This window comes from Narcine bancroftii, chromosome 6 (assembly GCF_036971445.1).
Source record: "Narcine bancroftii isolate sNarBan1 chromosome 6, sNarBan1.hap1, whole genome shotgun sequence".
Classification (NCBI taxonomy): domain Eukaryota; kingdom Metazoa; phylum Chordata; class Chondrichthyes; order Torpediniformes; family Narcinidae; genus Narcine; species Narcine bancroftii.
The window spans coordinates 246294258-246317144 of record NC_091474.1 but is presented as its reverse complement, the minus strand read 5'-3'; the positions used below and the strand labels follow the sequence as shown (position 1 = coordinate 246317144).

Here is a 22887-nt window from a genome sequence, read left to right as displayed (position 1 = left end):
GAGCCCATGCCACCCAATTGGCCTGCAATATCCATAAGAAGGCCTATGGGATGCTGGGCTTCTCATAGGAGGATTGAGTTCAAGAGTGGAGAGATCATGTTGCAACTCAACAAATCTCTGGTGATCTCATTATAAGAAGGATGTGGAAGGTATGGAGAGGGTGCAGAGGAGATTCACCAGGGTGTTTCCTGGATTGGAAAACAAGTCTTATGAGACAAGGTTAGCAGAGCTGGGACTTTTCTCTTTGGAGCGTAGAAGGATGAGAGAAGACTTAATAGAGGCCCACACAATTATGACAGGCATAGATAGGGTGGACAGCCAGCTCCTGTTTCCCAGTGCAGGATCAGCAAACACCAGAGGGCACAAAATGAAGGGAGGGAAGTTTAGGAGAGACATCAGGTGTAAGATTTTTTATTTTTTTTACTCAGAGAGAATTGAGGGTACCTGGAATGCCTTGCTGGGGTGATGGTGGTGGCTGAAACATTAGGGGCTTTAAGAAACTCTTAGACAGGCACATGGATGGAAGAAAAATAGAGGGTTATAGGTATGGAGGGTTTAGTATTTATTTTTTAAGGAATAAATATATTAGCACAACATTGAGGACTGAAGGGCCATTATTGTGCCCTAATGTTCTATGTACAGTGTTTTGCCTTTAAAGTTTATTCTTTTACACAGTACAATTCCAGAGTACAACTCTGATTATCCAAAGTTGTCAGGACTGGGCCTATGTCGGATAAAGCTTTTTTGGAGAAATGGTAATTTTAAAAAAACACCCCAGTGGCCACAGCAAATCACTTGTAACAGCGTTTAAACAACAAAATCAACAAGTGAAGGCTTTTTAAGCATCAAAATAAAGTTTAAATCTCACCAAAAAAATGCTGGCCACTATCAATCACTGACATTTCCTCACCGAGGCCCCACTCATGCTGGGAGCCTGAGGCCCCATTCGTGCTGGGAGCCTGAGGCCCCATTCGTGCTGGGAGCCTGAGGCCCCATTCGTGCTGGGAGCCTGAGGCCCCATTCGTGCTGGGAGCCTGAGGTCCACTGCTGCCAGCGCCAGAAGCCTGACATCCCCAGTCAGTTCAGCTCTGAACAAAATTGGATAAATGAGGATTTCTGATTTGCTTCAGATATCGTCATTTTTCCAGATTTCAGATAATTGTGTGTGTGTGCGTGTGCGCGTGTGTGTGTGTGTGTGTGTGTGTGTGTGTGTGCGTGCGTGCGTGCGTGCGTGCGTGCGTGCGTGCGTGCGTGCAATATTTAAACTGTTTCTTTACAGAAAAACAAACAAAACATTTGTCTCTTCACAATGCAGGGAGAGGGTGGTCCGTTTAAATTTCCCAGGCGATCTTTTCACATGGCAGGTTCACAGGAGGGTTCCCTGGGAATCTCCATTTTACAATGCAGTGTGAAAAGGGCTAGTTACACAAACTAGATAGCAGAGAACAGGAGGCAAATATTTGTCAGGAATTTGTGAAATGAGAAGCAATTTTAATATTTGGGGTCGTGATGCTAAGAATTTCTGGTGTTTGGACTTGGTTGAGATTTCTAGCATTTGCAATGTTTCAGGAATTTTGCTTTTGAAAAATAGATGAGGGGCTCAAGGCTCAAGTTGGTTATTTGTCTTGCTTTTATTTCAATTGTGGTGTCTGCAGATCTTCCTATCTTACTACTGGAAAAATAGACAACGTTTCAACTTCAGGAATTGTTTCAATTCGAAGAAGTAATTTAACTCCTTGTGGTTCACTGTTTAAGGAAGTTGAAGATTTCAAAGTAATTAATTTAAATGCATACAAATTGCATGGCAATAGTTTTTAATAACACTTTGAAAATCAGCATAATTTATTAGTTCACCTTTTTTCTTGCTAAGATTGTGCACAACTTCATACATATAAAGCCTTCCAGATCTTCTTCCTTTGTAACGAGTTTTTCTACTCAAAATGTTTTTCTACACAAAATGAACTCTTCATGGCGACAAAAACAAGAAGTCTGCAGATGCTGGAGAACAGAAACAGTACCCAAAAATGGGGAGGAACTCGTCAGGTCATGTAGCATCCATGGAAAGCAATTTACATTAGTTATTTCAGGCCTGAGCCCTTCTTCAGGAAAGCCAAAGATGTTTAAATTCTTTCTGCCCTGACTTGGCAGTCTCCAACCAGAAAGCATTAATGTTGACCTCAAATTTCTGGTAACCTCTCCCCATTTTCTTTCCCCTTTGTCTCCCTCCACATATTTGCCCCCATCCCTGTGACACCTTCTTTCTCCTGTCAGTCGCCTCTACTTTCCTTCCTCCAGTCCCCCCACCCCCCCCCCCCCCCCCCGCCATGGAGGGTTTTTTTAAGAGTCTGTACTGTGCTGTAGTGTTCTATAATCCCTGGTACACGACACAGGGAGAACATACAAACTTCTTACAGATGTATTCCTGCACCAAAGGTACACAGGCTACTGTAGTAAAAATATTAACTTATCACAAACACACAACAGAAAAAGATAATAAAAATCAAAGGACAGATAAATATTCATGGTTACAGTTAGTCCAAGAGAATCACAGACAGAATTTGATGGCCCTGGAGTAGTTAATGACCAGAGTAACCAGGGGAGTTTCAAGGGCCTGAGAGATGTTGCAATAAAAGTATTCTTGAACCTAGATGTAGGTGCTGGTCTTTAGGCTTCGGGGCCTTATGCCAAGGTAGCAGTGAAATGAGGTTGTGACCATGGCTGCCTTCTGGAGACAGAGCCTCACTTTCAGAGGATGGGAGATCAGTGCCCACTTTCTGCAGCGTTCTGCATTCCTGGCTACTTGTGCAAAGGTTAAAACCTTGAGGTTTTGATTCTTAGTTAATTTTGTGCTTGTCTTTTTAAGAAAGACTATTGTTTGCCGTGTTACCATAGTGACTATGATGTAATATGTCGTAATATCCCCGCAGACTAAAAGCTTGCATCTCACTCTTCGAAGAACCATGAAGGGGACGTGAGCGCGAGTTAATATATAAATACAAAATATGTTTTGTTATTCATCATTATGAAACTCTTAATGTGAAAATGTTTATCTGTTTTATCAACAAATCAAAGCTGCATCTACAAAGTTTGCTTTATTGGATTAATAAGATTGTCATTCCTAACCCTCTCCACCACCGCCCCACCAATGCAGACCTTTGTCCACCCCTTCCTAACATCACCTCCCAGGTCCTGCAGACATTGGAACTGGTGTTCTGGTATCACCCAACCAGGCTCTCAATCTCCGTCCTCTGTTCCCACCCATCATTTCCTGTTATTCAGCCAGCTTGGGTGTTGGTGAAGGCCAGGCTGCGTATGGGTGACCCTTTTATCCCAGCCCAGTTCCAGGGCTCATTCAGTTCCATGCAGCCTAGTCAGGCAGACCCCATGAGGTACATTCGTGACTGCGTCCCCTCTGCTGTCTTCTCTGCATCCAGAGTTCACAGCTCAGTCCTGTAACAAGGGAGGGAGCAGTGGCCACAATCCTGCCTGATGCCTCTGCTCATCACATCTCACCCGGGACAGGAGTAGAGACACGCTGGAGCTTCCCCCTCCAGTCAGTTACCACCTGTCACTGGATCAACCAGTGATTCCAATGACTCAATGGGCCGAATGGCCTGCATCTACAACCTATGGGCATGTTGCAGATGTGAATCAGACTGTGCAATTGGCATAACGCTCCACTGTGCAGGCCCAGAGAGATCAGGGAGGAGGTGATCTCCCAGCGCTCCACTACAGGGTCCTAGTGCCCGAACCCAGCGAGTAGGGAGGGGGAGGAAGGAGGGGGTGAGGGTGAGGGGAGGGGAAGAGGGTGAGGGGAAGGTGTAAAGGGGAAGCAGGTGAGGGGGAGAGGGATGAGGGGGAAAGGGAGGGGTGGGGGAAAGGGAGGGATGAGGGGGAAAGAGAGGAGTGAGGGGGAAAGAGGAGTGAGGGGGAAAGAGAGGGGTGAGGGGCAAAGGGAGGGGTGAGGGGCAAAGGGAGGGGTGAGGGGGGAAAGGGAGGGGTGAGGGGGGAAAGGGAGGGGTGAGGGGGGAAAGGGAGGGGTGAGGGGGGAAAGGGAGGGGTGAGGGGGGAAAGAGAGGGGTGAGGGGGAAAGGGAGGGGTGAGGGGCAAAGGGAGGGGTGAGGGGGGAAAGGGAGGGGTGAGGGGGAAAGGGAGGGGTGAGGGGGAAAGGGAGGGGTGAGGGGGGGAAAGGGATGGGGAGGGGGGAAAGGGAGGGGTGAGGGGGGAAAGGGAGGGGTGAGGGGGAAAGAGAGGAGTGAGGGGGAAAGAGAGGAGTGAGGGGGAAAGAGAGGAGTGAGGGGGAAAGAGGAGTGAGGGGGAAAGAGAGGGGTGAGGGGCAAAGGGAGGGGTGAGGGGGGAAAGGGAGGGGTGAGGGGGGAAAGGGAGGGGTGAGGGGGGGAAAGGGAGGGGTGAGGGGGGAAAGGGAGGGGTGAGGGGGGAAAGGGAGGGGTGAGGGGGGAAAGGGAGGGGTGAGGGGGGAAAGGGAAGGGTGAGGGGGGAGAGGGGTGAGGGGGAAAGAGAGGGGTGAGGGGCAAAGGGAGGGGTGAGGGGGGAAAGGGAGGGGTGAGGGGGAAAGGGAGGGGTGAGGGGGGAAAGGGAGGGGTTAGGGGGGGAAAGGGATGGGGAGGGGGGAAGGGAGGGGTGAGGGGGGAAAGGGAGGGGTGAGGGGGGAAAGGGAGGGGTGAGGGGGGAAAGGGAGGGGTGAGGGGGAAAGAGAGGGGTGAGGGGGAAAGAGAGGGGTGAGGGGCAAAGGGAGGGGTGAGGGGGGAAAGGGAGGGGTGAGGGGGGAAAGGGAGGGGTGAGGGGGGAAAGGGAGGGGTGAGGGGGGAAAGGGAGGGGTGAGGGGGGAAAGGGAGGGGTGAGGGGGAAAGGGAGGGGTGGGGGAAAGGGAGGGATGAGGGGGAAAGAGAGGAGGGGGAAAGAGAGGAATGAGGGGGAAAGAGAGGGGTGAGGGGCAAAGGGAGGGGAGAGGGGGGAAAGGGAGGGGTGAGGGGGGAAAGGGAGGGGTGAGGGGGGAAAGGGAGGGGTGAGGGGGGGGAAAGGGATGGGGAGGGGGGGGACAGTCCCCTCCTCACACAAACCAGACCGCCACACAGACCCACCCCCCCCACACATAGACCCCATGTCGGGATCTGCAGTGAAGGAGCTGGCTGTCTGGACCACCCAAAGGGAAGGAGGACACCAGGGTTCAGGGCAGAAAGAGCAGGTCTCCGAAATGAGAAAAGAGAGGGGTGAGGGGGGAAAGGGAGGGGTGAGGGGGGAAAGGGAGGGGTGAGGGGGGAAAGTGAGGGGTGAGGGGGGGAAAGGGATGGGGAGGGGGGAAAGGGAGGGGTGAGGGGGGAAAGGGAGGGGTGAGGGGGGGAAAGGGATGGGGAGGTGGGGGACAGTCCCCTCCTCACACAAACCAGACCGCCACACAGACCCACCCCCCCCACACATAGACCCCATGTCGGGATCTGCAGTGAAGGGGCTGGCTGTCTGGACCACCCAAAGGGAAGGAGGACACCAGGGTTCAGGGCATAAAGAGCAGGTCTCCGAAATGAGAAAAGAGAGGGGTGAGGGGGGAAAGGGAGGGGTGAGGGGGGAAAGGGAGGGGTGAGGGGGGAAAGAGAGGGGTGAGGGGGGGAAAGGGATGGGGAGTGGGGAAAGGGAGGGGTGAGGGGGGAAAGGGAGGGGTGAGGGGGGGAAAGGGATGGGGAGGTGGGGGACAGTCCCCTCCTCACACAAACCAGACCGCCACACAGACCCACCCCCCCCACACATAGACCCCATGTCGGGATCTGCAGTGAAGGGGCTGGCTGTCTGGACCACCCAAAGGGAAGGAGGACACCAGGGTTCAGGGCAGAAAGAGCAGGTCTCCGAAATGAGAAAAGAGAGGGGTGAGGGGGGAAAGGGAGGGGTGAGGGGGGAAAGGGAGGGGTGAGGGGGGAAAGGGAGGGGTGAGGGGGGAAAGGGAGGGGTGAGGGGGGGAAAGGGATGGGGAGGGGGGAAAGGGAGGGGTGAGGGGGGAAAGGGAGGGGTGGGGGAAAGGGAGGGATGAGGGGGAAAGAAAGGAGTGAGGGGGAAAGAGAGGAGTGAGGGGGAAAGAGAGGGGTGAGGGGCAAAGGGAGGGGTGAGGGGGGAAAGGGAGGGGTGAGGGGGGAAAGGGAGGGGTGAGAGGGGAAAGGGATGGGGAGGGGGGGGACAGTCCCCTCCTCACACAAACCAGACCGCCACACAGACCCACCCCCCCCCACACATAGACCCCATGTCGGGATCTGCAGTGAAGGGGCTGGCTGTCTGGACCACCCAAAGGGAAGGAGGACACCAGGGTTCAGGGCAGAAAGAGCAGGTCTCCGAAATGCTGCCTGACCCTCTCCACCCACTCCATGTCACAGCCCAGAACCAGCCACACTCAGAACACTCAGAACAATGACGTGGAGTCGGCCGACAGATGCCAGGCCCTGGATCAGCACATGACATCCCCACTCCCCCCTCCTTCTCGCACACCTCCCACCCTTCTCTCACAGCTATGCAAGGCTTTGGGACAGCTGCAACTTATAAGGAGGATCACGAGGCCCAGTAGGAGCGCCAGGCAGGGAACCAAACCATATATGGTCATGATGGTCAGACAAACTTTTATCAATGAGGAGAGCAGATCCAACTGGCATGGAAGAGGACGGAGCCAGACTGGATACAAGAACCAACTTTTCAAATCCTGTGGACACTGAACAGGACAAGTTTTCAGCCTTCGTCTGCTCGAACACAAAATTCACGCTGTGCCTGCATGCTGCAGGAAACCTCATTCTCTCCAGCACACCTTCCAGAGCACTCGTTCCACTACCTATCCTTTGTGCAGTCTGCAACCCCTTCGGACTGCACTCCAGGCAGAATATCAACAAACATCTGACCAAATTAACAACATGCCAGTCTCTTCCCCACATATCAACGTGGCCTTCCGGGTTCGTGGTCCAAAATCATTGAGGACCCCTTCCACCCCGCACACAGCATCTTTCGGCTGCTCCTGTCAGGGAAGAGATCCAGGAGGATCAGAGCCAGCACCTCCAGGCTGACGAACAGCTTCTTCCCACGGGCAGGGAGAACGCTGAACGACCAAAGGAACCGCTCCCACTAACCATCCAAGACTCTCAAATTCATGAAACAATTATTTGTATACTGCATATGCATCGTAGGCCTGCACTGTGCTGCAATGTTCTGTGCTTGAAGAAAGTCAGAAGATCAGGGAGCAACTGTGGAGAGAGAATGCAAGTTCACATTTCACATCCGGGGCCCGGTGTTGGGAATGAAAGGTGGGACACCTTTCTGGCTCTTCAGTGCACTGTTCTCACTGAGAGTGTGATCCAAATCCCTCCTTTCACTGCTGTTCGTCAAACATATCCACTTTCACCGTATCCACGTACAACTTCCCCAGGTTTACCCTTTCTATATTTGTCCATTTCCATTCAGAGAAAAAGATTACCTCCCCCATCAGTGCCGCTCAGAGATGTCACCAACTTTTATAAGCTCTTCCCTTAGCCCCTGATGCTCCAGGGAAAGGAACCGACGTGTGTCCAACCTCTCTCCACAGCCTATCCCCTCCAATCCAGGCAACACCCTGTGGTATGGTCACCAGAATGGCACAGTACTTAATGCAACCTCACCACAATCTTCTTGCCCAACTCAACCTGACTCCTGGTGCCCAGACCGTTCAGAGCAAACATGTCGAACACCTTTATCACCCTCTCCCCCTCTTGTCTCCAGCTCCCCACCCCCTTACCTTCCTCCCTCCATCTGAGAGCTACCATCCCCAATTACTTACAGCTTCTACCCTTCCACCTGTATCCAACCATGATCTTTCTTACCCGTGTTCCTTCCCCTTCTTCTCCTCCCCCCACATTTTTGTTCGGACACCTGCCTGTCTTTGATTATACCTTGACAAAGGGCTCAGGCTCGAAACATTGGTTCTCTTTCGCTTCCCGTGGACGCTGTGTGACCTGTTAAGTTTCTCTAGCATGTTTGTGCACTGTACATCTGTAGACTTTCCTGTTTAACTCCATTTCCAAGGAGCCCTGGAATGTGTTACCTCTCACAGCCACCAATTGCCCTTCTGGTGCTTTGCCATCTCTCTTCTCAAAAAAGGATTCGTTTACAATTGCTGTCAGGTTTCAGATCCAAGGGGGAAAGTGAAGCAGACAGCTTCACTTCAAGGCCAGGTTCAAACCCAGGTCCCTGCCAGGCAGCAACACAACCCACAGCACCATCTCACCGAGCGCATTTACTGGTGCTGTTCAATATTTATCGACATACACACGAGTACTGATGCACTCAAATCCTTCCTTGCTGCAGCCACACAGGCACGCAAAACCCACCAACTACAGTCGTACAAATTCACTCACCACAACCTGTCATGAGACACAATAAATATAAAAGGATAAATATTCAGTTTGTGCAAAAAAAAACAAGTAAAACTCCTGGTATCTGGCCCTATGGGGAATGGTAGATGCTGAATAAGTGAATTTTCCTGTTACTTGAGGCTGCATGGTGAACAAGCAGCGAGACCTGTCAATTTTAGATTATGTATTTTTTACCTACTTTCTGGGTTTTTTTGCCAGTTGCTTGAATTCCAGAAAACAGCAGTTTTACTATATGTCAATACTCTTAATTTTTTTAAATGAAGACATCCAGGACAATAACAGGCCATTTCGGACCATGATCCCGTGCCAACCAATTACACCCAACAGACCTACAACCCCCAGTACCTTTTGATGGAAAATGGAACACCTGGAGGAAACCCACGCAAACATGGAGAGAACGTACAAACTCCTTACAGACAGGGTTGGATTTTAACCCGATCCTGGTTGCTGGCGCTATAACAGCATTGCGCTAACCACTACGCCAACCAAGCTGCTCTACTCATTGACATATTATATTGTACATAGATATATTTTTAAAGGAGGTAGATTATTTAGGGTGTAGGTCACTTCACACAAACACTTCACAAACATATGCTTTTGCAAGCAGAGAGAGAGAGAGAGAGAGAGAGAGAGAGAGAGAGAGAGAGAGAGCAAACATACTTTCTCTAAAAAAGAGAACTGATTTCTGCAGTGGCTTTTTGAGGCTGCAAACAACAAGCTGGCAGCTTGTTTAAACCCCATTTTGAAGGTGGGTTGTGAGTTTGGAGTTCAGCCTGTTCTAAACCCTTGTGGTCCTTACAAGAGGAAATGGCTGGCTAGAGTGTTTATCCTGGGAGACGAGATTATCACTTGGAAAACCCTGATGGGGCAAGTTTCTTCAGCAAAATACTTAAGTGGCTGATCAGAGGAAATCAGTTTGTGTCCAATGAGTAGAGAATCTCCCTCTGAAACTAACTAGAACCTTTCTGAGTGATAACCATTTACCTTTAAAGCACCAGAGCCTGGTGAAGACTCATAAATGTTAAATTCTGTGCACAGTATAAGAATTGCCTGATACCAGTGAACTTGGAGGAATGAGAAGTGAGATTGGACTGTGAATCAAAGAATTTTTCTGAACTTACACACACATTACATACACATGCGCTCAGAATTAGAAGGGGGTTAAGTTAGGTTAATAGTAATAAGTTAAAGTGTGATTCTGTTTTTATGTTTAAAGATAATTAAAAAGCAATTTTTGTTTAACTAACATTTGTCTTAGTGAATTTCTGTTGCTTTTGGGGTCCGCTGGGCCCATAACAATACTTATTCAGAAAACACTATCAAAGAAACAAGCAAACAATTTCTTTTGAAAGCGCAAACTGAATATTAATAATTACATTGAGAAAACAGAAAAGCTGGAGGGACAGTGGGTCGGGCAGCATCAAGACAGAGACAGCCAGTCCACATTTTTGGACCATGTTCGGCCTCGAAACGTTGTCGGTGCATTTCTCTGTGGACGCAGCCTGACCTACTGATCTCTCCAACTTCTCTTCATTCCCACAAGGTTCCTGATCTGCCATTTTTGTGTTTCATTATTTCAGCCAAGTTTAGACTTTGGCCAAATTATTCCTACCTCTTCCTGACAGCCAGAACCAACACCTTTTGCCCTTTGCTCCGTTTCTGCCTCACGCCTTCAGTACCTCTGACCAGCAGCTCCCACTCAGGAACCTCTCAACCTCTGGGAGTGGATCAGTCTCCACTCCATTAAGGACAGCCACATGACGTGGTGTCTGAAGAAAGCAGCTTCCATCATCAAGGACCCCCATCACCCAGGCCATACCCTCTTTTCTCCTTGGGGAAGGTCCAGCAACTTTGAGAGCAAAGTGAAAATACAAGACCATATCGGAGCAGAAGCAGGCCATTCGGCCCATCATGTGCACTCTGCCATTCCATCATGAGGTGGTCCATTCTCCCAATAGGCCACAGTCCCCTACCTTCTCCCCATAACCTTTGACACCATGACTATTAAGATACCTATCAATCTCTGCCTTAAATATACCCAACAACTTGGCCTCTACAGCTGCACATGGTAGCAAATTCCAGGTTCAACACTTTCTGGCTAAAGAAATTCCTCCGCATTGGTTTTAAATGGGCACCTTTCAATCTTGAAGTTGTGTCCTCTTGTCCTCATTCCCCCTACCTACATTCAAAATGCTTGTATGGGGTATCCCCCCCCCCCCAAACCCATTCTCCTTGGAGTACAGTTCATCCCTTCATTCCAGGATAAATTCTACCAGCTTGACATTTACAGCCAGCAAGACAATTACACAAGCAGACAAAAATAATTTCCAGGGTGAATCTTGCATGGCAAGGGGGAAGAATGGCAGGCAAACACTAACCATGAGACAAGCCCGCAGTCAGTCACCTCGGAGACGCTGCCTCCTTCACCCAGAGGGAGGTGCAGCTGTGAGCATGTTCCAGGGTTTTACCCCAGAGAGGGGATGGTGAAGACAGACAGAGGGGGTGAAGGTTGTCCATTAACAATAACAGACAGAGCTTGAGGGAACTGTATTTGACACTTGAATCATGTTGATTCAAGTTAATCATTTTGTAACAGTGGTTTAACAACTAAGTTTTAGACCAGAAAACATAGGAGTGGAATTAGGCCATTTGGCCCATCAAGTCTGCCCCGCCGTTTCATCATGACTGATTAACTATTCTTTCCAACCCCATTCTCCTGCCTTCTGCCTCTTACCCTTGATTCCCTTCCTGATCAAGAATGTGTCTACCTCATCCTTAAATATCCCCAATGATGGCCTTCACAGTCAACCGCAGTAACAAATTCCACAGATTCACCCCACTCAGGGAAAAGAAATTCATCCTCATCTCTGTTGTAAAGGGACGTTTTTCTGTTCTGAGGTTGGGCTCCCTGGACCAAGACTCCCCCCACCCCAGAGGAAACATTCTCTCCACATCCATTCTCTCTCCAGGCCTTTCAGGGTTCAATAGGTTTTAATGAGATTCACCCCTTCCCCCCACCCCACTCATCTAAACTCCAGCAAGTACAATCCCAGAACCTTCAAACACTCCTCATAGGAAAACCCTTTCACTCTGGGAATCATCCTTGCAAACTCCTCTAGACCTGCCCCAATGTCAACACTTCCCTCCTTGGATCAGGTGCTAACACTGCTCATAATATTCCAATGCCTTATAAGGCCTCAACATTAGGGTTAGGCCTTTTATATCGCATCCCTCTCAAAATCAATGCTAGAATTTCATTTGCCTTCCTTACCACTGACTCTACGCCAGCCATTCTCAACCACTTTTTGGGTTATATCCCACTTTGGACTCTGCTCAAAGTCCCCACTTCCCGACGGAGCAGTCAAGTTTTGGCTTCATCTGCATTTTTCTCCTACATTTTTTTAAATATTTAGTGTTTCAGTCTGCAGCATAAGAACAGAAAGAATAGGTGCAGAAGAAGGCGTTCCGGCCCATCAGGCCTGCTCTGCTCTGCAATCAGATCACGGCTGATTTTTTTTAAAAGACACACAACACAGTAACAGGCCCTTTCGGCCCACGAGCCCGTGCCGCCCAATACACCCAAATGACCTACAACCTCCGGTATATTTTGAAGGGTGGGAGGAAACTGCAGCCCCCGGGGAAAACTCACACAGAAACAGGGAAAACATACAAACTCCTAACAGACAGCGCAGGATTCGAACCCCAGTTCTGATCACGGCACTGTGACAAAGCTGCACAAAACACTATGCCAACCGTGCCACCCCATGGTCTATGATCGGCTCATCTCCACCTTCCTGCCTTTTCCCCCCATCTCTCTTAATTCCCTTACAATAGAAAAATCTATCCAACCTCCTCTTATTTATATTTACGGAGTGGCCTCCACTCCCCTTAAATGTGCTGTGGCCCCCAGGCAGGGGGAATGTTTGGCCCCTGTTGAGAAGGGAAGCTCTACATGCAAGTTGACCTTCGGGGAGTGTTGCACTACATTCCTCTGATCTCTGAGCGTGTTGGCTGAATAGAAAATAGGCCTCATCTTTATTTCTTCCATATCTCCAATCCGGGAGGGCAGACCCTACCTTGTTTTCCCCACTGCTGTCCGTCTCCGACACCTGATAGGTGAGATCTGTCTCCTCGAAGCCGGTGGCACTCATCCGCTGGTCAGAGGTGGGGTCAGAGCGCGGGGGAGAGTCCGGGGAGTTCAGACACGTCTGAATCAGGGCCTTCCCTGTCTCGCTGGTGATCATCGGCTGCAATTTCCGGGTGGCGAAGGTGTAAACGTGCCCCGTCTCGCTCGCCACCAGTAGGAGTACCTGCGTGCCCGTCAGCGTGGACAGTTCGTAGGCCTGTACGGGGCGGAGGAAGGACAGGCTGATTATCACACCCACTACTGGAGCCGCGACCACTGGCCCGCCACACTACACCGGGTTCCTCTAATAGGAGACATGGGGGTTCAGATGCACCACACAGGACCCAAATAGGAGAGGGCATGGGGTCTACACGTATCACACCAGGACCCGTCCAAGAGAGGGCACAGGGGCATAGACCAAACGTACCCCACCAGGACCCATCTGGGAGACAGCACGGGGATATAGACCATACATCACACGCTTGGACCTGTCTAGGAGAGGGCACAGGGGGGTGGGGAGGGGGGGAGAAAGGGAGCATTTAGACCAGATCTACACAGGGACCTGTCTGGGAGAGGGCGCAGAGTCCAGACGTACCACACCAGGACCTGTCTGGGAGAGGGCACGGAGTCCAGACGTACCAAACCAGGACCTGTCTGGGAGAAGGCACAGGGTCCAGACATACCACACCAGGACCTGTCTGAGAGAGGGCACAAGGGGTATAGACCTGACGTACCACACCGGGGTCTGTCTTGGAGAGGGTACAAGGGTATAGAGCAGATGTACCACACTGGGATCTGTCTGGGAGAAGGCATGGAGGTCCAGACATACCTCCCCAGGCCTGTCTGGGAGAAGCCACGGAGGTTCAGACATACCACACCGGGACCTGTCTGGGTAGAAGGCACAGAGGTTCAGACATACCTCCCCGAGGCCTGGCCCTGTCTGGGAGAGGGCATGGGGTCCAGAATAATCATACTGTAATACACTACACACTAGAACCCCGATCTGTGTAATGCTGCCCAGAACACAAGCCTCTAGTTAACCGTGTCAAGCTCGACAGGACCACAAGGGTACAGTCCAGAGTTTGGACCACACTCATCCTGATCAAGATCGGAGCTCTCGCTACCACCCACAGCACTACCTGGTCATGTCCACAGTGGAACAGGTCACAATATGCACAGTATTTAGACCAAGACAGACCCGTACAAAACACCCGGAGAACATACTCCAGAGAGACCCCGACTTACAATATTTCGATGTTACAATGCTCAGAATCTGAGTCGGGGGTCGACCTGCATCAACGTGGTTATTTTTCTTCTCTGAAGGAAATACTTCCGTCCTATCAGTGCCCGCAGGTCACTTCGCACCATCACCACCCCCCACTAAACGTCGTCATTTCGTTCTCCTCTTGTAGTGTCCTCAAAGAAATGTACTTCATCGGACCCAATGCTGTTTTTAAAAAAAGGTGATTTGGAACGCATGCCATCACTGGAGAGGGAGAGAGAGAGAGATTGAAAAGGGGAAGAAATCGATGGCAATCTGCACATGCGTTCCAAATCACAACGTAGGTTGTGATGTGATGTCATTACCCCTAGTTACCAGGCGCCATCTCAGGCTCCTGGATGGAGCGGGGATGTTGGCCTCCCGCTACCGCTGGGAGGCTCATGGCAGGACCAGGCAGGAACTACGCAACAAACTACCTGTACAAGTAGACCTGACTTACGATAGCACAATACAAGTGGCGGAACCGAACCCCATCGTAAGTGGGGGTCTACCTGTATAGTTCATTACCATCACCCCTGGCACCCACCACTCTATGTGTAAAACAAAATGTACCCCTTTCATCTCCCCTACACTTTCCTCCCTAACTTTGTACAAATGTCCTCTGGTGTTTGCTCCTGTCACCTGGGGAAAAGGTGCTGCTGTCCACCCTATCTGTGCCTCTTATAATCTTGTAGATCTCAAGTCACCTCTCATCCTTCGTCACTACAAAAATTCCTTGCTCTGTCAACTTTCTCCAAACCAGACAACGTCCCATGTAAAGTTAAACAAGAAAGTCTTCAGACACTGGAATGCAATAATCATGCTGGAGAAACTCAAGACAGTCACACAGCAGCCACAGGAATCAAAGGGTAACCAACGTTTCAGGCCTGAGCCCTTTATGTTATGTCACTGTCCACTGTATGAGCCAAAACCAGGCAGGGTTAAACAGGTAGGAGAAAGTGGGAGGAGAACAGGCCACAGAGGGAGAGTGGATGAAATAAAACACAATTCGTGGGGAGTGGTAGCTTTGTGACTGGAGAAGGGAAGGAAAAAGAGGGATGGGGAAAGAGAGACTCAGGAGAGGGTTTTACAGAAATTGGAGATGTTGTTAATGTCATCTGGTTGGAGAGTGCCCATAAATATGTAATTCCTCCAATGTACTTTTGGCCTTGGTTTATCAGTGCAGAAGGCCATAGACAGATGTATTGGTATGGGAATGGTGTGGAATTGAAGCAAGTGGCCACTGGGAGGTCCCTGTCTTGATGCAAACAGAATGAAGATGCTCAGCAAACTGATCTCCCAGTCTGTGTCCAGTCTCTCCAATGTAGAGAAGGCCACAAAGGGAAGATGCAGTAGATGACTTCCTGCTTCACTTGGAAGGACTGTTTGGGGGACCCCGATGGTGGTGAGGGTGGAGGTGTGGCCGCAGGTGGTGCATCTCCTGCAGTCACAGGCCCAGGTACCATTTAGTGGGAAGAGATGAGTGAACAAGGGAGTTATGGGGGGGTGGGGGAAACAGTCCCTGTGGAAAGTGAAGTTTAGAGAAGATCTGTCCGGTGGTGGGTTGACTTTGAAGGTGGCGGAAATTGCAGAGTGGTTGGTGAGGACGGGGTGAATCCTGTTTTTGTTGCATCTCAGGGCAGTGGGAACCACACCAATTTGCAGGAAATGAAGGAGACACAAGTAAAGTAAGGACTGAGTTGACAAAGTACTGGGGAAGCCACATTTTTTGAACCAGGTCACGGTGGATGATCTGGCATGGAAATCCTGCTCTTGGGTGCAGATGCAACAGAGGAATTGAGAGGAAGGAATAGAACTCTTACAGGGGACGGGTATGAAGTGGGTAGTCGAGGAAACTGTGGGCATTGGTGGACATAAAAGATGTCTGTGGAGCATTTGTCTCTTGAGATGGAAACAGAGATGGAGAAAGGGGAGCATCTCCACTGCACCCTGTCTGAAGCGTCTACGACCCTCCTATAATGATGCAACCAGAAATGAACGCAATACATGCACTAAAGCTCCAGACAATTCAATACACAGGCCGCCTTGGATTGGGGATAGAGACTGTACACAGACCATTCAATACATAGGCCACCTTGGATTGGGGATAGAGACTGTACACAGACCATTCAATACATAGGCCACCTTGGATTGGGGATAGAGACTTTACACAGACCATTCAATACATAGGCCACCTTGGATTGGGGCTACAGACTGTACACAGACCATTCAATACACAGGCCATCTTGGATTGGGGCTACAGACTGTACACAGAATGCTGACCATTCAATACACAGGCCACCTTGGATTGGGGCTACAGACTGTACACAGACCATTCAATACACAGGCCATCTTGGATTGGGGCTACAGACTGTACACAGTCCACAGACCATTCCATACACAGGCCACCTTGGTCTGGGGCTACAGACTGTACACAGAATGCTGACCATTCAATACACAGGCCACCTTGGATTGGGGCTACAGACTGTACACAGACCATTCAATACACAGGCCATCTTGGATTGGGGCTACAGACTGTACACAGTCCACAGACCATTCCATACACAGGCCACCTTGGTCTGGGGCTACAGACTGTACACAGAATGCTGACCATTCAATACACAGGCCACCTTGGATTGGGGCTACAGACTGTACACAGTCCACAGACCATTCCATACACAGGCCACCTTGGTCTGGGGCTACAGACTGTACACAGAATGCTGACCATTCAATACACAGGCCACCTTGGATTGGGGCTACAGACTGTACACAGACCATTCAATACACAGGCCATCTTGGATTGGGGCTACAGACTGTACACAGTCCACAGACCATTCCATACACAGGCCACCTTGGATTGGGGCTACAGACTGTACACAGACCATTCAATACACAGGCCATCTTGGATTGGGGCTACAGACTGTACACAGTCCACAGACCATTCCATACACAGGCCACCTTGGTCTGGGGCTACAGACTGTACACAGAATGCAGACCATTCAATACACAGGCAACCTTGGACTGGGGCTCCTGACTGCTCACAGAACACAGACCATTCAATACACAGGTGAGATCGGTGGGGTCCACTATAGGCCGCTGCAGAGTCAAGTTGGGTGGACAGTGACGAGCCAGCGAGCAGCGACGACGGCTGAAGGGTGTCACATCAAGAGGAGTTGGGAGGAGGCAGCAGTGTTACTGGTAGAGGCAGCAGCATCTTCAAAAAGGTTGGGGGTAGTGCGGGAGATCGAGGGCTGTCCGCAGCGAGGAAGAATGGGATTGCAGAGGATGTCAGGAGAGCAGCCGACCTGCGGCCTAGGCATAACCCTATGGGCAGCAGATGAGGTGGTGGCGGTGGATGGCGAGAGATGGCTGAGAGGTCAGGGAGCAGTAGCATTGAGAGTGGAAGAGAATAAAGGTGGAAGGAAACACCTGTTGTCGTGATGGGTGAAGGCATCAGAAGGAGAGGAGAGACTTTACTAGAAAGTACGCAAGGGCCGTGGAGGAGGTGGTCACGGAGGCCAGATTGTTTTAAAGGGACTTTCAAAAGATATGGGAGAGATAAAGAGGGCAGTGGCAGATCTGAAAGGGAGAGTCTCAAGCGTGGAGGACAGAATAGAGAGGGTGGAGGATTCCATGGAACGCCTAGAAAGTCAGAAGGATGTCTGGAACCAGGAAAAGGAGGAAATCCTGGAGGCATTAGACAGGTTTGGAAACTTTAACAGAAGAAAAAAATGTTAAAATTGTGGGATTAAAGGAAGGGTGGAGGGGAAAGATTTGATTGTTTATTAAGGATTGGATACCAGGGGGTTCTGGTTGAGGGCAAGGTAGAGGGAGATTTGAGGATAGAGTGGGCACGTAGGTCTTTTTTTCCCCAAACTGGGTCCAGGGCAATGGCCTCTGTTGGTCTTGGTGAAATTTAAGAGTTTCTGGGACAGGGAAAGGGTTCTTCGAGCAGCAGCCGACGGGGCAAGGATGATGGGGGGGGGGGGGGGGGACGACCAGCTGAGTTTAGGGGTAGCAAGGCCGTTTTCTTTCTAGACATCAGCGTGATGTTGCTGAAACAAAGGAGTGAAAAGGGTCTTGCAAGACAAGGGGTTGGAATGAAGGCAATAACACCCAACGGTGCCATTGCACGGGGGGGGGGGGGGGGGGGGAGAATAAAGTTTTACAGAGACAAAGGAGGCCATCCAGGAGGAGGGGCAATAAACGGGGGAAGTGGGTTGCTGGTTGGGGGATTATGCATGTGTGTGTGTGTTTATATATATATATATATAGTTTATATATATATTACTGTAAATATTCTGGATTGCTTATCAAGTTCTGTCTAAACTGATGATATATTATTTGGGGGATATATATATGATAGGAGTTTAGGGGTGGCACAGGAGGGGAGGGTGTACGATAGGTGCTGCGGGGATGCCTCAGTTCGGTAAGAAAATTGGTGTCAACTATAGGGTTAGTGGCGCCGGGATGGGGAGAGAAGTTTAGGAGGACAGATATAGTTTTTTCTTCATTTCCTTAAATTTACATACGTTTTGGGTGGGTGCAGAAATCTATGCTTGAGGTTTGATGGGACAAATGGGGCAGAAGATAAGGACCAAGACTGGAAATGGGGGGAAAGGATATTAGGAAGACCCTAAGATAATGGATGAGATAATTAAGGTGATAAGTATAAATGTGAATGAGATTAATGGAGCAATATAGAGGAAGTCTTCACATCTTAAAAAGACGCAGATGGACCTAGTATTTTTTAAAAAGAAGTCCACCACACAGACAAAAAAACATAGATGAAGAGGGGGTAGGTGGCTCAAGTGACGTCTTCCTCAAGTGTTTCTGGAGCCAGGTGAGTAGCTATCCTGATAGGGAAGAATGTTCCAGTGGTGGTCTCCTGCAGGGAGACTTGTGATAATGCATTGTCAAATATATTCAGAATCCTGGACCCAGATGAATGTATATGCCCTGAATAAGATATATTTTTTAAGTAATGGTGGGGGTGGGGGGGAGAGAAGGAGAAAGCGCTGATTGGAGGGGATTTCAATGTTTGTCTGGATCCGGCCATGGATAAATTGTCAAAGAAGGTCACGAGAGCTAGGGCAGCCAAGTCCACCCTGGCCTTCGTGAAGAAGCTGAATCTTATCTGAATCTGGAGGAAGATGAATCCGAGAGCGACGATTATTCTTTTTATTCACGGCAGCATGACTCCTACACTCAGATTGATTTTTTCTTGGTGTTAGCCCACCGGAGGATAGGGTAGTGGAATCCGAGTACAGGGTGCAGCTGCTGTCAGACCATTCGCCTTTGGTGTTATCGATTTTATTGTCGGATAAGCAGCCCCAAGCGTATAGATGGCGCCTGAACATAACATTGTTGGGGGAAACCATAAGTTTGTTGCTTAGTGAGAGCTCAGATAGATTTGTTCTGTGAGGCGAACTGCCCCTCTACTGAAGATAACTTCCTGATATGGGATACATTGAATGTTTATTTAAGGGGCCAGATAATTGGGTACACCAAGAATATAAAAATAAATGTATATGAAAAAGGTTAATGATCTGGAATTGGAGATAACACAAATGGTAAAGGCCTATCAGAGGGTGGGCATGGAAGAGAAGTATAGAAATGGTGAATAAGAAGCTCGAGTACAATACGCTGCAAACAAATAGGATGGAAAAGTTGTTTCTAAGATTCAGTCAGCAGTACTATGAACTAGGGGAGAAGGCCCATAAGTCTTGTCCTGACAGGTGAGGGTGAAAGAGGCCTTCAGTACAATCAAGACAATTAGACAGGGGAAGGCAAGATCTCGTACAAGCCAAAAAGAAATAAATGACGTTTTTAAAGAATTCTAATAAGAACTTTATAAATTAGAGTCAGGGGGAGATCCCGCTGATTGGACTTGGTTGGAGCAAGGCTGAGTGCCCTGTTTACTAAGGATGAAATGGAATAGGCTCTGGGCTTTTTACAGGTGGGAAGTCCCCTGGGGAAGTTGGCTTCCCCACCGAATGTTACAAGGAGTTCAAGGATCTCTTGTTGCCCCTTCTTATGAAGGAGGTGGATCAGATGGCAGAGACGCATACCCTCCTGGAATCTTTCTCAACAGCGATCATTACAGTAATACCAAAAAAAGGCAGAAATCCCCTTAAACCTGTCTCATATAGGCCTATTTCATTGCTGAATGCAGATTACAAAATTATTACAAAAGCATTGGGAAAAAGGCTGGCGAAACACCTAAAATTAATGAACCTAGATCAGGTGGGTTTCTTAGAAAAGAGGCAATTGGCGAATGATGTAGCTAGACTGCTAAGTTTTGTACATATAGCACAGTCAAGGACGGACCTGGGAGTGGCCGTAGCTTTGGATGCAGAGAAGGTCTTTGACAGACTAGAGTGGGATTTTCTGTTCAAGGTGCTAAAGAAATTTGGACTGGGACAAACATTTATCAATTGGGCCAAGGCACTTTACCATAAACCTCGAGCCAAAATTATTACAAACGGGCATTTATCTCCGGTGTTTTCCTTGAACAGGTCAAGTAGACAGGGTTGCTCTTTGTCCCCAGCTCTATTCATACTAGCTATGAAGCCGCTGGCGGAAGCCATTCAATGGGATCCAGACATAAGGGAGATCAAGGTGGACCAGATGCAACACAAAATCAGCCCTTTTTGTGATGATGTGTTGGTATATTTGACAAATCCCGGGGGGGTGGGGGGGTCACTGGCCGGTCTGAGGGCCACACTGGAGGATTATGGGAATGTTTCAAGGTACAAAGTAAATTTGGGTAAGAGTGAGGTTTATATGCCTCTGACAACGGGATTATGATCAGTATCAACATAACAGTGAGTTCGAGTGGCCAAGGGAAGGCATAAACTACTTGGGGTGTCAAAGTAGATAAAGATTTACGTAATTTGTACAAGCTTAATTATATCCCTTTGCTCCAGAGGGTTGAGGAAGAGCTGGTCAGATGGAGGACTATGCCCATTACTTTGATGGCCAGAGTCAACTATCAAAATGAAGACGATGCCAAGGTTCCAATACCTTTTCCAGTCATTATTGTTAGAGCAGCTTGCACCCACACATTTTAAAACACACAATATTTGCAGGACTTTTGCAGAATTCTTTTTGCAGGAGGCAACAAAGTATCGACAGCAGCTTGCCTGGAGAGCATGTGATCTTTGTAGGCAGAGGGGAACAATTTTGCTCTGAGAGGGAGGGTGTGAAACAGAGAGAGGAGAGACAGAAATCAGTTCCAGAAGGACAAGCTGGCAAGCTTTGGAAGGCTGACTGGTCAAAGAAGACTGGCAGTCTGAAAGGTGACCTGAAAGAAAGAGGATCATTCGGAGAACCCTGAAGGGGGAAAGTTTTGTCAGCAAGACTGATTGAGAAGGAGTCAGTTGCGGATGTCCTAGAAAAGGAATCTCTCACTGAAAACCAGCAAGAACCCTCCTAAGTGGTAACCATTTGCCTATTAAGTGCCAAAGACTGGTGAACTTTGTTAATGCTAACTTCTGTGCACAGTACAAGAATTGCCTGCAACCAGTGAGATTGGATTGTGATCCAAAGAACTTTTCTAATCTTAAATATACATTACACACACCTGCGCTTAGTATTAGAGGGGGGTGGGGAATTAAGTAGTTAGGTTAAGTAGGTTAAGTAATAAGTTAAAGTTTAATTCTGTTTTCTGTTCAAATATAATTAAAAACTACTTTTGTTTAAGTAACCCTGTGTTGTGGTGCGTATCGCTGGACTCCATAACATTATCCATTGCATTGCTTTGAGTGCTTTTTTTTTAAAGAAAGGTGCTCCACAAATGTGTCAGGAAGTTTCTGTGGAATGGGAAAGTGGCGAGAATCTCCATGAAAAAGTTAACATGGGATTATAAATTGGGAGGGGTTACTTCAACAAGTATTAATGGGCATCCCAAGCAAGATTTATCACCTTGCTCTTTGAGGGAAAAGGGACCCCAGCTCAGACACTGATTGGGCTGCATTCGTTAGGTGAAAAGATAGCCAAAGGATATATAAATTTATAAATGAGATGTAAAACTACTCAAATGGATAACCCCATCCTTAAGATGTACCATATATTTCGGCATACAAGTCAAGTTGTGGAACCCGAAAAAATTTCTCAAAAAACAAAAAGGGGGTAGACATACACCGGATATACTTCTGAGACCTTAAATTCAGCTCAAAATCCAATCCACGCTGATCTGGCATATTAGTCAACCCTTGAACACTAAAAAAAACTTGACTGCGACAGATTTTCATTGAGACTTTTATTGAAAACAACACAATGAGCACCCTTCAAAATCGCCATTTAAGTATTATGTAGTGCTAATCTACTTTTGGTCTTCTCAGTTAAGTGGCTATGAAACATATCCCAGACCAACAAACCCTGTTCTTTGTGTAGATCCCCTGGCCGCCTGTTCCAAAAATTGTCTATCCATAGTTTTACACCATTTTCACTCATCCATTCTTTTTCATGAAAATGTACAAAAATACCTGTGGGGAATTTCATTTTCGGTTTAATTTTGCGTTTCAAGATGATCGTGAATTTTACCTTTGTCCCATTGGCCATGCACGATAACGCCACGGTAAACCTGGACTTTTCGTGGCCTGTACTTCTGGTTTGCAGTTTTAACACCTTTCCATTCCACTGTCATGCCTATCAGCCTGAAATTCATGGGGGTTTCATTCATGTTTCCGATATTTTCCAACACAAACTGGTGTTTCTGCCAGTTCTGTATAATAAACTGGTGAAAACTTACAACTTTATGATCAAGATCTTTTGGTAATTTCTGTGCAATCTTTTTTGTTTTTTGGCATAGTACCAAATTTTTCCTGTGCAGTGCAAATGTTCTTATTTTATTTTGTGTGACTATGTAGCAACCTTGCCTCTGTTCACATTCCCATTCTGCAACGTGATTTTCCAACTCGGGCAATGAGTGATTCCTTTTCTCAACAAACATTGCCTTTTTGGTATTTTTCTTAAATTCTCCTTTCTTTCTAACATCAAATTTTCTTGCAGCAGTGCAGTTATTTTCTTGGCCATTTCTATGACTTTCAACTTAAAGCTCACTTCATATTTTCGCCACGAATTGTGTTGTGTCGATGGACCCT

The 22887-nt window shown here is 48.4% G+C and overlaps 1 protein-coding gene across 8 annotated transcripts in view; it reads right to left on the bottom strand.

Moving 5' to 3' along the window:
* The window catches only part of srfa (serum response factor a), a 76758-nt gene that overhangs the window by 33882 nt on the left and 19989 nt on the right, over positions 1–22887 (bottom strand). For all 8 annotated transcript variants that reach the window (XM_069887900.1, XM_069887903.1, XM_069887896.1 and 5 more), the window contains one exon: positions 12470–12736. In XM_069887900.1, coding sequence (XP_069744001.1) covers positions 12470–12736 — 267 coding nt within the window. The remainder of the gene's footprint in view (positions 1–12469; positions 12737–22887) is intronic.